Source organism: Arvicanthis niloticus, chromosome 6 (assembly GCF_011762505.2).
Source record: "Arvicanthis niloticus isolate mArvNil1 chromosome 6, mArvNil1.pat.X, whole genome shotgun sequence".
Taxonomy (NCBI): domain Eukaryota; kingdom Metazoa; phylum Chordata; class Mammalia; order Rodentia; family Muridae; genus Arvicanthis; species Arvicanthis niloticus.
Genome location: NC_047663.1, coordinates 53332108 through 53349391, shown reverse-complemented (window position 1 = coordinate 53349391; position 17284 = coordinate 53332108). Strand labels below are relative to the sequence as shown.

At 46.8% G+C, this 17284-nt stretch overlaps 1 protein-coding gene across 5 annotated transcripts in view; it reads left to right on the top strand.

Annotated features, from left to right (window-relative positions):
* Pik3r5 (phosphoinositide-3-kinase regulatory subunit 5) overlaps window positions 1-17284 on the top strand; it is a 66873-nt gene that overhangs the window by 40296 nt on the left and 9293 nt on the right. For all 5 annotated transcript variants that reach the window (XM_076936577.1, XM_034506252.2, XM_076936575.1 and 2 more), the window contains exons 2-6: window positions 2063-2178; window positions 3704-3804; window positions 4652-4720; window positions 5824-5962; window positions 14628-14697. In XM_076936577.1, coding sequence (XP_076792692.1) covers window positions 2076-2178; window positions 3704-3804; window positions 4652-4720; window positions 5824-5962; window positions 14628-14697 — 482 coding nt within the window. In that variant the 5' untranslated portion in view covers window positions 2063-2075. The remainder of the gene's footprint in view (window positions 1-2062; window positions 2179-3703; window positions 3805-4651; window positions 4721-5823; window positions 5963-14627; window positions 14698-17284) is intronic.

The following is a 17284-nucleotide window of genomic DNA, read 5'->3' as shown; positions in this document are numbered from 1 at the left end:
AGTGTTTGGATTGTCACAGAGATCAGCCGCTCATCACAGGTCTTACTCCCACGGTCATTCAGCTTCGCTGCGTACCAGCACAGCCCAGGATGAAAGAGCTGAGCTCAGGAAACTGCCTTATCTGTCTGGGGGCAGTGTATTCTACATAGTTTGAAGGCAAATGTTGCAGCAGTTCTAAAAAGGCTTGATACCTTGAGGCATCACGACATCACCAAGGATAACATTCAGGGGCTTGATCATGAACAGTTGAACTGTGAGAATTCTTCTTAACTCAGCTCACCGTCCCAGCATCCAGGGCTATGGAACCCAGGTCAGGCTGTGTTCCAGGCAAGCCCAGTGTCCTGACACCCTGCTCCAGGGTCTAGGTCCTTGGCAAGCTCATTCTGACACCCAGATCTCGACAATACTATCTCCTCTTTCTGAAATACTCTTCCCCTCACTTAACCGTAGGTGTCCCTATCTGACCCTAAGTCCCCCTTTGGCCTAAACAACCTACTGTGTGGGCTGGCCAGCTGTCCCTCTCCCAGCACCACCCACTCTTTATAGCATATGTCATCTTCCAGGAGTCCCCCTTTGTATGATTGTTGGAGTCAATGTCTTCCACCCAGGAACTCGTGCCTGCTCTGTCCCTGGCACACAGTAGGTGGTCAGGAAATGGAAGATGGCATGGTTCATGGGTGCTGCCATGTCATCCCAGTTTTATGATGAATCAGTCTCTAGGGACATTGGTGGAACAGCTCACAAAGAGCTTACTTTTCAGGGGTTGCTTGTACTCCCCTCCAGATGGGGAGGCAGGAAGATTTGCCTAGATTAAGACTGAGATCTGTGCATCTGGATCTGCGTTGGGGAGTTTATCCCTCTTTGCATGTTGTTTGCATGGCTCAGTTTGGAGGTTCTGCTTCCTCTTCTGGTTTCCTGGTTAGTCCTCAGATCCGCAGAACTGTTCCAACACTTCCTCAGTTTCCCGGATGACCTGGCCTGACAGGCCCAGGGACAGTATCTGCAGTGAGATAAATCCCCGAGGACAGGCAAGTGTGGCAGAGATGGTTGCGTGGTCTCACAGCAGATGCTCAGCTGGGGTCCTGTGTGCTCCCCACAGCCTCTTGACATCTGCACCATCACCATCTCCACTTCACAGATGAGCAAACTGAGGTCTGGGGGAAACTCAGGCGTTTGCTACAAACCTCATGACTAGCAAAAATCAGAGTTCAATTTGGGTCTCAATCTGATGGAGGCTACAACCTGGCTTAATCATGGTGCCAAGCTGCCAGCCATAGTTTCCAAAGGACCCAGAGAGCCCTCACCAGAACTAAAACATGGGGTTAGCCCTTTTGGAGACTCTCGGTTTCCCACCTGGTGTTAAAAACAGTCCTGAAGTCCCCTCCTTGTGGCCCTCTAGTTGGGCCAGCTGGGCCTCAGGAAAATGTAGATGGACACTGGGCAAGGGCTTTGGATAGACTGCAAAATATTCAAGGCAGAAAGGACCTGGGCATCTGAGCAGAGATTGTATGGGATAGGGGTGAGGCAACATGTGAGATGAGACCCCACCCTTGTTCTAGCCCTCGCAGTGGCATTGTGGTGTCAAGCATGTGGAGGGAGATCCTGCAGCCCCACCCCTGTAGGAGACACAGGTCTGGAAATTCACAAGAAAACATCCCATGTGGTTTTGATTCCACACTGGAGGTCCCTTGCCCAGATGTTTGAGGTCTGGCCATTCTCTAGATATCCCTGGGCATTTCCCGGGCACTTGGTAACACTCCCTACTGCCTGGTGAATAGGCATGTCCCATTTCCCACTCTGTTCCCATCCTGGAACTCTCTTTTTCTCCACCGCCATGCTACCCCGTGAATGCCCTCTCCTGCCACACAGATGAACCTTCTGGAAGCTGTTCCCTCCCTGTAGACAGCTGGGAGCCTCCTTGTGCAGTACCCACAGCACCCAAGTGGGCTGTGAGTGTCTGCCAGTTTTACTACGGTGCTGCTGGGTTGAGGGCTCCCCTAGCATAGTGTTCTCTAGGAAGGGAGCCCAACAAGCTGACCGATGTCTGTCCATTCCCATGCAGGCAATGACTCAGGATGCAGCCAGCATCCACAACGTGCACAGAGGACCGCATCCAGCATGCTCTGGAGCGATGCTTGCATGGACTGAGCCTCGGACACCATTCTGCTCCCTGGTCAGGTAGGTCTGGGGAACTGGGAGACATTCCAGAACCTCAGATGAAGGTTTCATTCAGAACCTCTGTGCTTGCTTCCTGGATCTCTTCTCTGGAAACTGGCCCCTTATGCTGGTCTTATGCTGGTCTCAGCTCAGATGTTGCCTCCGTGGACAGCTTTTTCTGTCTTTTGGAATTAGATAGATTTGGATTAAGATTCTCACTGACTATACAACCTTGTATAATCCACTTGTCCTTGTGAGAGCCCAGTGGATAACGGAAATAAGAATGGCTAGAAGCTGGGCAGCTGGGCAGAGAGAATGTGTGTGCGAGCCTCACACCATAGTGGCACAGAGTAATAGTCAGTGAAGAACGTTTGTCCTTCCTGCCTCCCCAGGCTTTGATATAGCCAAAGTTTACATAGTGTTGGGGCCAAGCATCATTAAGAAATAAGGAAATATCTGACTTCTACACTGATGCTTTTCTCTGTTTGCTGGGTTGGTCTTTCCCCTTTCTTTCTTCTTCTTCTTCTTTTTTTTTTTTTTTTCAGTACTAAATGTTGAACCTGACATCTCATGCGTGCTAGACAAAAAACTATAGGCACATAGGCACATGGATACACTTCTAGGAGCTTCCAGGGTTTTGAAAAGCACCCACATACCGAGGAAGCATGGACCCCCAGCTTCATGAAGGCCATGTCCCCTTCCACTGCCTGCTGTGCTCATTCCCCACCCCACAGAATCAGCCCTGTCCCTGTGATCACCTCTTTAATTTTTAGGGGTTTGCCCTTGCTGAGTTCAGGAAAATCAGGAACCAGCACTTTAAGGAAGTCCTGGTGACAAGGGCTCAGAGCTTTTCAACTCTGTGAGTCGAGCTTCCCCTTCCTCCCTGGGCTCCTCTGCCAAGCAGTCTTGGGAAGCCGCATGACTGTCTCGGACTCGGCACCCTTGGGACTGGGGTGGGGCTCTTGTCTTGGAGCAATTTTTACCTCTGCCCCAACTTTCTTGCATCCGGTAGGAATTGGCACCCACTATAGGAAATCTGGGCAGGGACAACTGTTGGAACCATTGCTGCACCCAAAGGTGCAGGGGCAGAGTCTCAGCAGGTTCTTTGGCCTCTAAAGGATCCTAGCTTCGGTCAACAACCCCAATGGCTGAGGAGCAACCTCAGATCCAGGGATAAGACACAGGTCCTTATGTCTTGTGGACTTTTTTCTTTTGTTATCATCATTGTTGTTGCTACTCAGTATATATCCCAGGCTAGCCTTGAATTACATAGCCTACGGTGCCCCTGAGATTATGATTCAACTGCCTCAGCTTCCCAAATTCTGGGCTTCCAGACCTGTGCCACCAGTTCTGGCTTTACATGTCCTGATAGCACTTGGGGCTTTGACTGATGCCATTTCTCCAAGACTCAGTTTAGAAAGAAATATTCAGGTATACTCTTCCATAGCAAGGTTCTGGAATAAACAAACCCCTTTCTCTACTGCACTGCCGGTAGCTAACCAGAGAGAGTGAAACTAATCACTGGCCTAACTTGCCCCCTGTCTAGCCGGGCTGTGTCTGAACTGCTGGAGCCTACAGGAGCTGGTCAGCAGGGACCCAGGCCACTTCCTCATCCTCCTGGAACAGATCCTACAGAAGACCCAAGAGGTGAGGATGCGCCAGACGCTGATGAGCACAGCAGGCATTGACCTTGTAGAGTCGGGACTTAGGTCAGCTCTAAGGCACCCAGACCACGCAGAGGGCTTGCCCAACCCTGGGATCCTGTTTGCTATGCTCCTGCACTGAGAGTCCTGTCCTGTGTAAACATGAACCTGAGATCGAGCTACGGCTTAGGATGATGATGCTACTGGTAGTCAGGGAATAGACCAGAAGGCGGGAAGCGGAGGCAGGGAGCAAGCTTCACTGAGTTCCTTTCCTCAGAAGGACCCACAGCAACAGAGACAAGGAAAGGCATCCAAGGCCTCCTCTGACAGCCCCATGTGCAGGCTTCCATGGCTGAAGAGTGTAGGTCATCCTGAGCTGGCTGAGGTTCTACAATGAGCCAAGTCCCCAAAGTGACTCAAGCTGTTTCATGGAGGATTCTCTTTTAAGTTGTTTGTCTTTTTGAGTTGTGAAGGTGATTCTCTCTCTTAGCTGGTTACCCCTGAGAAGAAAGTTCATCATTTAAGCCTGTCACTGACTACAGCGTTCACGGCCACCATCCTGGTATCAGATTTACCTGGTGCCTTTGCTTGCTGATCACAGGCAAACCAATTCAAGAGCCACACTCCCCTCTGGAGTGCTTAGCTCCCAAACTCATATATAAAGGACCCACTGCCACTGGGAGGGTTTTGTCAAAGGTCTCTAGCAAGTTGGGAAAGAGAAGGGAGAAAGAAGGAAATGTCTGAATTAATCTGCTGATGTCGGCACGGAAGAGCTGGAGGTCATTCTGTATGCCTCCCACCCACAAGTGGTACAGTGGTCAAGAGACCTTGACTCCCTCTCATCTCTACAGGTCCAGGAGAAGGGCACCTATGACCTCCTTGCCCCGCTGGCTCTGCTCTTCTATTCCACTGTCCTCTGTGTAAGTACAGCTGGGCCACCAGGAGCTGAGAGGGGAGAGGGAAGAGTGGGCTCTACCTGGGCCACAGGCCTCACCTCTCTAAGAATAAACAGAAACCTGGGAGCCATGACACTTGAGATGGGTTGAGACCTTCTGATCCCTCCAGAGCACCACTCTGGGAGGCCTCTGGTCAAATAGATGTTTGCCATGGTATCTATCTCTTGGCTTCCACGAAGGAGCCATGTCATAGTGTGGTCATGAGAACTCATGTTGAGGGACTTTTATATCCAGCTCATCTTTCACCCTATGGGTCAGCTTTATGTGATGGGACTTTCCCTCACCAGTCTGCTGAACCAAATGACTGCTGGGGTACTGAACTCAGTCCACCCAAAGAATAAAACTATTTACCTCTCATGAGGATATTTACATATGAATAGCATATGGTTCCTCAAAAGGAGTAGAAGCCATGTCACCATTTACAATGACCTCTGAGCTGACAACTTTTCAGAGAGGCTTCCTCAAGTATTGGAAAAACTGTGGTTTATGGGCTGAGTGTGTGGCTCGGTGGGAAGAGCACTTACCTAGCAAGCATGAGGCCCCAGGTTCGATCCTCAGCACTGCATAAAATCAACACTTGAGAGGTGGTGACGAACTCAAGGCCATCCTGGGCTACTGAGACTCTACTTTATGAAAACAAGGCCCATTGCTACAGAGAAGCTCTGGGCACCATCGTGTCTGTCCATAGTTCAGTTTTCCCTGATCTTGTCCTGGGATGTACTGCTCCCCGGAAGTGTGTGTCCTTTGTGGGAAATTCCAGAAAGGGAGCAGAAACTGCCCTGGGAATACAAATGAATCTTCCTTACCTGTTCACTTCTTTTCTTTTTTCAAGACAGAGTTTCTATACTATTTATACATATATATATATATATATATATATATATATATATATATATCACATACACACATACACGTATACATATATCCTGGAACTCATTTTGAAGACCAGACTGGCCTTGAACTCACAGAGATCCGTCTGCCTCTGCCTACTGAGTGCTGGGATTCAAGGCATGCACCACTACCACTTGGATACATATACACTTCTTACTGTCCCCCTTCCATCCTAGACACCACACTTCCCACCAGACTCAGACCTCCTGCTGAAGGCAGCCAGCACCTACCACTGCTTCCTGACCTGGCCAGTTCCCTACTGCAGCATCTGCAGAGAGATGCTCACCTTCATTGATACTGAGCTCAAGGCCCCAGGTGAGTACCAAGGGGACCAGGGACCACATGATCAGAATAATTAGCCCTTCCGGAACAGTTTTTCACATATGGCACACTTCACCCTTGCCCGCGCCATGGTAAGGAACGTGGCATGTGTTCTTTACAGTATACTTAACCAGCACCAGATGGTTGCACTCACACACATTAAGGCAGTCAATATGGGAAGTTATTTAAGGGTGGAATTGTTCAGGGAAGCCATCACAGGCCTGTACCTCTATTCTGATTAGCTAGGACAGCAGTTCTTAGCCTGTGGGTCTCAACCCCTACGGCAAACCTCCATCTCCAAAAATATTTACATTATGATTCATAACGATAGCAAAATTACAGTCATGAAGTAGCAATGAGAATGATTTTATGGTTGGGGTCACCAGGACATGAGGAACAAAGGGTCACGGTATTAGGAAGGTTGAGAACCTCTGATTAGCTAAGGGGTTGCCAAGGCTGTTCAGGCCACTCAGAGAAGTCTCCAGGATAATGATGAGATCTGCTCTCTTTGCCCTGGGAGCAAATAGGCAGTTGCAGGAGTGACTTTCCCAGGGATAGCGCCTGCTGCTAAGACTGGAAGGGTTGATGGCTGTCCTGACAAGTGTGGACAAAGACTTCATGTTCCCAGGATCTTTCATACTTAGGATCTGAAAAGCAAGAGTTCTTGAGAAGTTGAGGCTGCTGTTTGAAACCACACTTATGTATTTTGTGTAAGGGTAGTGGTGCACACGTGTGCCTTGGTGTGCATGTGGAGGTCAGAGGACAGCTTGGTGACAGTTCTCTACTTCCACCGTGTGGGTCCTGGGGATCAAATTCAGGTCATCAGGCCTGGCAGCGAGCACCCTTTCCTACTGAGGCAAATGGTGCAAACGCTGTTTTTAAATGAGACTCATAAGTAAGCCGTGTTACAGCAAGAGGAAGAATACTGAGTCTGATTTCCTGAGAGACTGCTTAGAACACAGGAATTCACCACGGTTCTATTTCAGGGAAGTCATTTTGATAGATTCCTCTAAAGCATTTGCTTAGTGTCAACACTCTCCCTTGATATTCAGAATCCCTCAATATATGGAAACTATTGCTACAGAAGTGTTTTTAATATGGCAACAGCCCAAGGGAAATGCTACAAACATTTCCATTGAAGCTGAGCGTCGTTCTGGTTTTCCGTATATGTATTTTGCCTATGCAAAAGAGAACCAAAAATGTGTCTTCATCTGGAAGAGATAACATTTTAATTTTATAACACCCAATTGCTTATCTAAGTGTGAGAGAATCATGTGGACGAGAAACTTGGAGCTAGAAAAGGCAGATTAAACTTCCCCGTTTACCAGCCCCACCTAGGAGGAAAAGGTCCAGGACGCTGGAGGCAGAGGTAGGAGGAACATTGTTACAAGTGTGAGAGCCAGCCTGAGCTAAGGAGGTAAATCCTGCTTAAAGAAGAAAGAGATGGAGACAGAGAGGGAAGGAGGGGGAAGAAATGGAAGGAGGGAGGCACAGAAGGAGGAGGGATACAACAAAGACAAAAACCTAAAAAAAAAATAGAAAATAAGAAATGTGAATAACCTCAGAGAAGTCAGCATTAACTAAAAGACTGTTAATTGACGAGATACATTATGGGATTGCACCAATATCATAATAACATCAGGTATCATGGAAATAATGTAACCAAATCAAAGTACCAAGATCATTTAAACTGGATCAACTAAAACTTATCTGAAATTATCAATAGACTACAGACATATTTAATTGTTCATTTGCTATGCGTTTATTTGTGTGTTCTTAGAAGAGACTGAGAAGGAAGTATCTGCATCACTAGGTCTTTCAGAATGCTAAAGTTATTAAAATAGCACTTATTGGTATAGAGATAGATCAATAGAACTGAAGGCAATATCTAGAATCAAATTAAATACAAAAAAGCTATGATATAGTAAAGAGGTATCCTCAGACCAGGTATTTAAAAAGATCAGTCACTTAATAAGTAGTATCAGGGTAACTGGTAGATCATTTTAGAAATGAGTTAAAATTCTAATTCAGCAGAGCATTGGTGGTGCCCACCTTTGACCTCTGCATTCTGGAGGCAGAGGTAGGTGGATGTCTGTGAGTCTGAGGCTAGCCTGGTCTATAATAATGAGTTCCAGGCCAGCCAGGGCTACATAGAGAAACTCTGTCTCAATAAAAAAAAATTTTTAATGAAGTTCCATCTTAAACATAAAATAACTTACAGATAAGTAAAATATTTAAGCATGGAAAACAAGAGAATAAAAATCGTGGAAGAAAAATCGGGACTGTGAACCTGGACTGCAGCAGAGTGGCTAAGCACATTCTGAAGATAAAGCCACAGAGAGCCGTGAGGATTTAGAAGTGTCGAACTGAAGACTTAAAAGAGGAACACAAATGACAAAATAAATGTATATATTTATATGTGGTGGTAGAAATTACTTCAGACTTATGGAAGGTTCTTTTGCGTCAGTTTTAAAAATTGTCAGATGCACCAGTGAAAGTATAAATATTTTTATATTGATAATATATCGATTATATATTGAATATATATGATTCATATGCTTCAGAAAGGACCCTGAGTGGCTCAACAGTGCTCTCTAGGAGTGAAGCAGATGCAGAATTAGAGGGAGACACAGTCTTCCTTTTCAAATGGAAGGACTTTCCCCCCCCCTTCCCTTCTCTCTCTCTCTGCTCGTTCCAGCCCCCACTCACTCCAGGCCCCACTCGCTCTGGCCCAAAGTCCACTGTAGTTGTCTTCAGACACCCATATGAGGGCATCAGATCTCATTACAGATGGTTATGAGCTGAGATTTGAATACATGACCTCCTGAAGAGTAGTCAGTGCTCTTAACTGTTCAGCCATCTCACCAGCCCCGGATGACTTTTAAAAGACTGAAAATACCAGTGTTGATGGGAAAGAGACCAGGGCCGGCTCCAGCATCACCCTTATACACCACCATTTCATTCTTGAAACTCAATCCAGAAGACTAGCCGTGGCTGTGCAAAGATTTAGCAGAGAGAATGTTCGTCAAATGTGTCCTTCCTGATCGTTAACCAATGCAGAACCCTGATTAATGACCATAGTTCAGTGTATGGTAGCAGTCCTTTGGTAGGATGCTATTCAGTTTTTTAAGGTGGAAGCTGGAGAAATGGCTCAGCAATTAAGAGCAAATACTGCTTTCACAGAGGATCCAAATTTAGTTTCCAGCACCCACTTGTGGCTCAGAGCCACCTTAGCCCCAATTCCATGGAATCTGTTGCCCTCTACTGGCCATCTGGAGCACCTGCATTCACCTATGTACTCCCCCCCCCACACACACCATATATGCACATCATAAAAAAATAAAATAAAATCTCTTAAAATGACATTTAAAAAGCAGCACTTAGATCAATAGATGTTGATTAGCTAGTTGACTGAGCCCACATACATGATACATTGTAATCCTTTTGCTTTTCCATTGTAACTTTTACTTACTCTAGGTTGTGTTTAGCATTGGGAGCATTTAACTGCTGTCATATACAGTTAACACAAGCTAATGGAAGCATTACATTCTATACCCCAACTCAGGAGCACTAAAAAGTACAGGATTGATATTTTGCTTGTGAATTCCTTTGCAAGGGTCCATGCCTCACTTCTCCAGCCGACCAGCTGATCTATCTGCTCATCCTAGATGAGCATCAGTGTAAAGTCTCTTTCCTGGACCTGTTTTGGCTTCTGGCTGTTGACCAGGGTCCCCTTCTAGGAGACAAAGCTTTTCTTTCCTTTTGCAATTTCGAGAGAGAAAAAAATTAAACTTCAGATGCCTTGACAGTGCCTCTGTGCTCACAGAACTGAATGGCTCCTTTATTTGAAGTGGTTCAGGGAGATTGCTGCACGGGGGAAGGGTATCGCCTGTGGAGAGACTGCTTCCCACTTTCAAGCAGAACCGTGTGGCTAGTCTTAGTTGGGTGCACGCAATGCCTTGGGATACTTTTGTGGATTGTTGGTCAAAAGTGCTGTTCTCAGCAGCCCAGCAAATTGGTGGAGAGGCAGGAACTTGGGATGATGGGACAGTAAACTTAGGGTTGGAGAGCCAGACAGAGCAGCCGTTGATGATAAAAATGGAGGACGGGCCCTTTGCCAAAGGACGGAGGACCCAGAGGTGGCCGCTTCCTGCTGAGGGTCCTTGGTATGAGAGGTCCCACATACACACCCTAAGGACCAGGGAGAAGTCAGATACCAGGAGCAAGAAGCACTCACAGAGCTGCTCATCCCTCTTTGGGGTAAACAAGACTGGATAGGAAACCATGACCTCTCCTGCCGCCGGAGAATCACTTCCAAACAGCTCAAAAGTCCCCATAGCTATATACTGAGCCTGTATTGAAGTTAGAGTCCATTTGTTACTGAGCCAGTAGCAAGGTAGTGGAGCTGGCTTCAGGAAAGGCAGGAAAGTATTCAGGCATGGTGGTGCATGCCTTTGACCCCAGTGCTTGGGAAGCTAAGGCAGGCGGGTCTCTTTAAGTTCAAGGCCAGCCTGATCAACATGGTGAGTTCCAGGATAGCCAAAACTGTGTAGTGAGAACCTGTCTCAAAAAAAAAAAAAAAAAACCCACAAACAAAAAGGCAGAAGAAATGAATGTAAGTTTCTCACATAAGCTAGAATAAGATTCAAACTGAGGACATTAGATACAAACTGACAAGGTTAGGTAGAAACTAACGGACGTTAGATGCTAACTCATCATTTAGCTCATCATTTAGACACTTCTGATGGGGCCAGAGCTTTAGGTGTGACCATTTCTATGGAACGGCAACAGCAACAACAAAAACACTTGTGACTTTTCTCACTCCATAGGTAACCTGTAATTTCACAGAAGCCACGCCCTAGTCCTCAGCAAATAGTGGGTTAAACAAAGTTACCCTCTTCTACATGACCAGGAGGTAGGCTTATTGGAGAACGTCTTAGTGTGACTTCTGTTGGATCTTACTTCTGCGTGACCCTTCCCATCTGGAGTGAGCTTGGCCAAGGGAAGCCGTAGGAGAAGGCTGGAATAGAGGCCAGGGAATTTGAGCCATTGGAGGACAGCCAAATAGCTCTGTGGTTCCTTCTGCTCAGTACCAGACCACTGGTTCCAAATCCCAGGTCAGAGTCTGATACTCATTGGCTGGATGGCCCTTTGGTAGGAGGTGGAGCATACAGAAGCCTCAGCTTCCCCATCTGAACAACAGGAGCACAGTGCCGCCCCCCTCTCTCTTGGGGACAGTCTGTGAAGATGGGTACTGATTCTGTTGATTTCCATCTCGAAGGGAGCAGTAAGCACTGGGATGCTGATACCTTCAGAGATAGGTCCTGTCAAAGTCAAAAAGAGATGACAAGGGACCTGGGGATCTGGGCCTCCCCCAATAAAGTTTCAGAGACTCAGTTGCTATGAAAACAGCAGCTGGTAGTCTCCTTAAGTATGGAGGTAGTGGGCTGGTTATCAAAGTAGGTAGGGCCTTCCCTTTTTTTCCTGACTCCACCCCCAATGGCATCAAACCCCCTGCCCCCAAGCACAGCCCTTTGGGTTTCAGATCATGTGTTTATTGAGTGTTGACTCTGTGCTCACACGGTGCTACAGAATACCATACTTGCCTGCTAAGGACTGATCTGGAATCCTAGTCGTTGGCCCTTCACATGTGAGGCACTCCGCAGTTTTGAAAGCACACAAACCTCAAGGCTTGTGTCTCAGCAGACCACCTACTACAGGGTGAGGGAATGATATAACACCCCCAACATATTCACTTCTCCTGTCCAAGCAATACGGTCAAGTGTGGGAGAAGGAATGCAGAGCTTGTGTGACAAGGACCTCGATTTTGGCACGTACTAGCTAATGACCTTGAACGGTCTCTCCATCAAAGCAGGACTTCTGTTGTTGATAATGATGCAGATGTCATTGTTTTGTGCTCACATTTGACAAGGCAAGCGTGGGTTCCATGCGGCCTCAGAACAACCCTTGGTGTAATAATGGGTGTGCTCATTGATTAGATAATGAAACGGGAGTTAGGCAGTAAACCCACATCTACTTAATTTCAAAAGTCATGATGAAGTCCTCTCCCATTTACTTGATGTCTTATTCCTACCAAGACAGGTGACCCCTATACCTGGGAGATCCCACTGTGCTTCTTTGGGGGAACTTTCCCATATAGGAAAAGTCCCACATCCTGTGTCAGTCAGCGCTAGTTGTTTCCAGATCAGACCTTAGCTCACTAATAAACTTCATAAGCCCCATAAACCTCATGATAAGCACTGGAGGCTGTCACCTAGAGAGGTCAAAGGACACTGAGGGGTGTCTTCAAAGTTGGCTGTTTTATCAAATGGTTGTGTTTCTACTTGGAATTGTGGGCGTCTTGACTGTTCAGACGGGCCATTAGATCAAAACACAGCTTCCTCTGGGTCAGTGTGTGTCAGGATGTACCAGTGTCCTCCCAAATATTCCCCTCCTGGTGCTGCCAAGTTAAGCCAACAAGTACAGGGGAGAACGTTGGAAGCAGCCTCCACTCTAACAGTACCACAGCCCAAGACGAGGGGTTGGAAATATCCCTACACACAGACAGAAGGAAGAAACATGACAGGGTGGGTAGTCCTCATCGTGAATGCTACAGAAGAAGAGTAACTACAGGGATTACAGATGCCAACAGTCTCCCAGAGCCAAAAGACACATACACAAGCAAGTGGTGAAAGGCTGGGCAGATGGGCTTGGGGCCAGGGCAAAAAAACTTGTAATGGAATGCAGTGGGCTGGGTAGTCCATAGCCTAGCATTTTGGAGAACTTATATTTATGGCTTGGGGTGTCCATCCTAGGTCAACAAAGGCAACAGGAAGCAGCCCCCACTCTAACTGCACCACATTAGGGGTGAAGACTCTCTGGGGTGTGGGCTGCTCATTTTAAAAGCATTGAAGGGTCTGTTGCTCAGTGGGTAAAGCACTTAACATTTAAGTATGAAAACCTGAGTTCTGATTCACACCAGGTAACTTCTGGGCGGGAATGACAGCCTGCTTGAGATCCCAGTGTTTGGAACTCGGGGAGTGCCAAGGCAAGGCTGGCTAGACTAGCAGAAGCAGCAAGCTCTTGAGTTCAAGTGCGAGATACTGGTTCCCTTTATATGGTAGAGAACAACTGAAAAAGACACCCTCTGCCAACCCCTGACCCCCACAAGCATACACAATAAATATGGGGCCATAAACCTTCAGACAAGCATACACATACACATGAAAAAAATCCACAAAATGAAAACAACATTAAGTAGAGCTGGAGAGATAGCTAGAAATTCAAGGCCCTGGATTCTACCCAGCGAAGCGCACACTCTCACGTGCACACACACACACACACACACACACACACACACACACACACACACACACACACACACAGAGAGAGAGAGAGAGAGAGAGAGTAGGAAATAAAGTCAACAGAAGATTTGCTTGTCTATGTTGCACGGATGTCATATGGGCAGGGGTGTGGTAGGATTGAATTCATCTTTGCAATGTATCTGAATGGCCACTAGATGGCGTCCCAAATTCTAAGAATAACAGCTACTGTTTTAAGGATGCTATTAGCAAAGAAGACCTAACATTAGCGTCTGTGGCAATTATAGAAAGCCAACATCACACAAAAGGCCAACAATTAAATCAATTAGGTCCCAAGTTAGAAAAACATGAATTGGTAATTTCCTGTCGCTTACCAAACAAAATTCATGGCCTTTGTGTTTACAGCTTCTTGGCTTTCCTGTATCCGAGGGGAATTCCCTCCTGCTCCTTAACTTAGTCCCAGCCAGGGGTGCCTTGTGCCCAGCAGGGATTTCCTTGCGCCTATTCCTGAATATTGTTTCCTTTCAGTGTGTTTGAAGTCACAGGAGAGGGAGGGAGACAGACTCTGCTGGGGACTATCAGAGAAAGCACAGCACTAGGGCACTAGGCGAGACCTAGGTCCCCAAGGTGTGAGAAGCCAATCAGAGAAGAGGAGAGTGGAAGGATGCTGCCTGGCTCATCTGAGGCTGAGCATGGAGGTTGATGGGTGCCTGGCACACACACACCCTCCCCCCACTGCAGGAAGGCACGTTAGTGACACTATGGGTCCTAGGAATTACTTGGCAGCCTCTTGGGCCTGACTGCTCCCTCTCATGACATTCTACCTCTCAGGAAGGCCAAGCTGGTGCATCCCAGGTGGGCCAGGGGACTAAGCTATGAATGAGCAGCTACAGAGGCGTCTCCTCAAGCTGTCTCTTCAAGAGGAATTGAGGACCAGGGTAAATGATCTGTCTGCCCAAGGTCAGGAGGGAAAAGAACAGAATAGGACATGAGGGCTCTAACAAACACATCCCTTTGTCTCCTGCTGCCTGTTCCCAATCTAGGGACAGGGCCTGGACAAATGGTCAAGAAAAGACAGAGGGCAGCCAGAGAGGCTAGGGGTGGCTTTGATGTGAAGACTAAGGTCACTGGTGTATCACAGGTGAAGTGACCAGTCTACGGAAACAAAGCACTTGCCCTAGGGCCAAATAGCAACTGTCTTCTAAATGTTTGTCTGGAGTCTCATGGGGCACTCCCAGCCTGATTGCCCAGAACCTGGCTTGTAAGAGGCTCAGGATGACATTGCCTGGGACCAAAACCTACTTACCCTCTCTTCTGTGTTGTCTGTTGGTCCACAGGAATCTCCTACCAGCGGCTGGTGAGGGCTGAGCAGGGCCTGCCCATTAGGAGCCACCGAAGTTCCACTGTGTGAGTATTCTTGGGGGAGGGAGAAACAGGGCAAGGAACATCCACCCTGACCCACCCCCTCCTACTGCACTCACCCATAACCACACATTCCAGTCACTGACCAACTAGGAACCCCAGGAACTGTCAGCTGTCCCTGCTGCCATGGTGTTTAGTGCCTGAATTGCTCTTTCTAGGCTGAGGATCTTCCTCCAGACTCATTTTTTAATTTTTAATTTTATAAGTGTTTTGAATGCATGTGTATCTGTGCCCACAGAGGCCAGAAGGGGGCATCAGAGCTCCTGGGATTGGGGTTGTGGATGGTTGTGAGCTGCCATGTGGGTGCTGGGAATCAAACCTGGGTCTTCTAGAAGAGCAGCCAGTGCTCTTAACTGCTGAGCCATCTCTCCAGCCCCATTCTCATCTCTCCAGCCCCCTTCCTTCAGATTCTTAAGTGGACCGTCCAGCACACACTACTTTGTTAATATCTAAATTTCAAGTGAAGAAACTGGAGATGAGAGAGGCCAAGTGACCTCTCCAGGATCACACAGTTAGTAAGTGTCTGGGTCAGGATTTAAACCACAACCTTACTCAGGGATCCCTTTCCTTTCCATGGTGTCTTTCTCCTGTTGCTGAAACAGTGCTTTCCACACTCTTTTTTTATCTGGACTTATACTAAGTCATGTGCTTTAAACTGGGCATGGTGACACACACGTGCAACTCTCATGTGTAAGGCAGAAGATTGAGTTTAAAGGCCAGCCTGGACTACATAGTGAAACTCTATTTAAAAAAAAAAAAAAAATTACTTAATAGCCTGGCACAGGACTGGGGGGAGAGTTTCATAAAAAAAAAAAAAAAAAAAAAAAAAAAAAACTAACCCTATTACATATAATGAGTTCTGTACTGTCCTTATTAATTTGCCTATTCACTTAATTATTACCCTAAACTTACTATGTAACAGAAACCAGCTTTGAACTCTTGTTCCCCTGCCTCCATGTGTCAAGTGCTGGGATGGCAGACATGAACCAGCCACTGTGTCTGGCTTTGTTTGATTTCATTTAAATAACAAGATCTGGTTGGAACTCCACAGACTGTTGTTTTCTCCAGGCTGGTGTGTGTGTGTGTGTGTGTGTGTGATTGTTTAAAGAACTTTTGAGACAGGGCTAATCCTAGAGCTTACTGTGTAACCCCATCTGGCCTACATTTTGTGTCAATTCCCCTGCCTCAGTCTGCTCAGTGCTGAGGTTCCTGACATGAGTCCGCACCCTTGGCCTTTTCTGGTCTGTAGCTGGAAAAGCCCTAGAGAAGGGACCCACTCAGAGGACCTGCAGGTGGTCTGATCTGAGTGCTGCCTCATCTTGATGTGTGGTCAGAGACCTAGGGAGCCAGGGTCTCGTACATGGGCACGTGATCATCACACCATTGAACACCATTGAACACTCTAGGTGCTTGAAACACTTCTAAGTTAAAAATGAGTCAACAAAAAAGTGTGTGGTAAAGGCTGAGGAATAGAAAAGACTTAGAAAATGTAGGCAGTCAGTGCCCTCTATCACCTTTAGTGGATATGGTTTGAGATACACAGCAGGTGCCTGTGGCCATGGATAGTATCAAACCCTCTCTACATGCCAAGAACGTTCACTTTGAAGAACTTTCGGTGCCTCCTTGGCATATCCCAAAAGGCCAGTGTGTGCCTTGATGAAATTATTAAGAAAAATACAGATCACGTGAGCAGGAGCACTGCAGCGCCTGGATGGCTCATATGGTCATTAATGACTAAGGACAGGCCGTGGATACAGTGGATGTGCGGTGAACGGACCTGTACTGCCTAAGGCTTAAAAATTATGAAATGTTTATTTCTGGAATTTTTCATTTTATATCTTTGTAGCACGATTGCCCGCAGACCGCTGAGACCTGGGATAAGGAGGGCTATGTGCAATAGTTTAGTAAAGTAAACAAGGAATTTTTAGAGAGCTGAAGAGGTGGGCTACTGAATAACCAGCAATACCTTTTTATTATGTACTGGAACTCGGATCATTATTCTTATATCAAATTAAAATTTTTGTTTTTATTCTAAATGTAGGGGTGTTTTGCCTGCATGTGTGTCTGTGCCCCATTTGTGTAGCTGGTGCCTGCAGAGGTCAGAAGAGGGTGTCTGGCCAGGCGGTGGTGGCGCACGCCTTTAATCCCAGCACTTGGGAGGCAGAGGCAGGCGGATTTCTGAGTTCGAGGCCAGCCTGGTCTACAGAGTGAGTTCCAGGACAGCCAGGACTACACAGAGGAACCCTGTCTCAAAAAAACAAAAACAAAAACAAAACAAACAAACAAACAAAACCACCAAAAAAAAAAAAAAAAAAAGAAAGAAAGAAAGAAAAGAAAAGAAAAAGAAAAAAAAAGAAGAGGGTATCTGATCCCCTAGGATTGGGACTACAGATGGTTAGTTAGCTACCATGTGGGTCCTGGGAATTGAACCTGGGTCCTCTGGAAGAACAGTCAGTGCTCTTAACCACTGAACCATCTCCCTAGCCCCTTAGCACTATACTAAGCATCCTTATACATGTGGATTCATTAAGCCCCATATTAACCCTGTGAGCGAGGGCTTTCTCTGATAAGG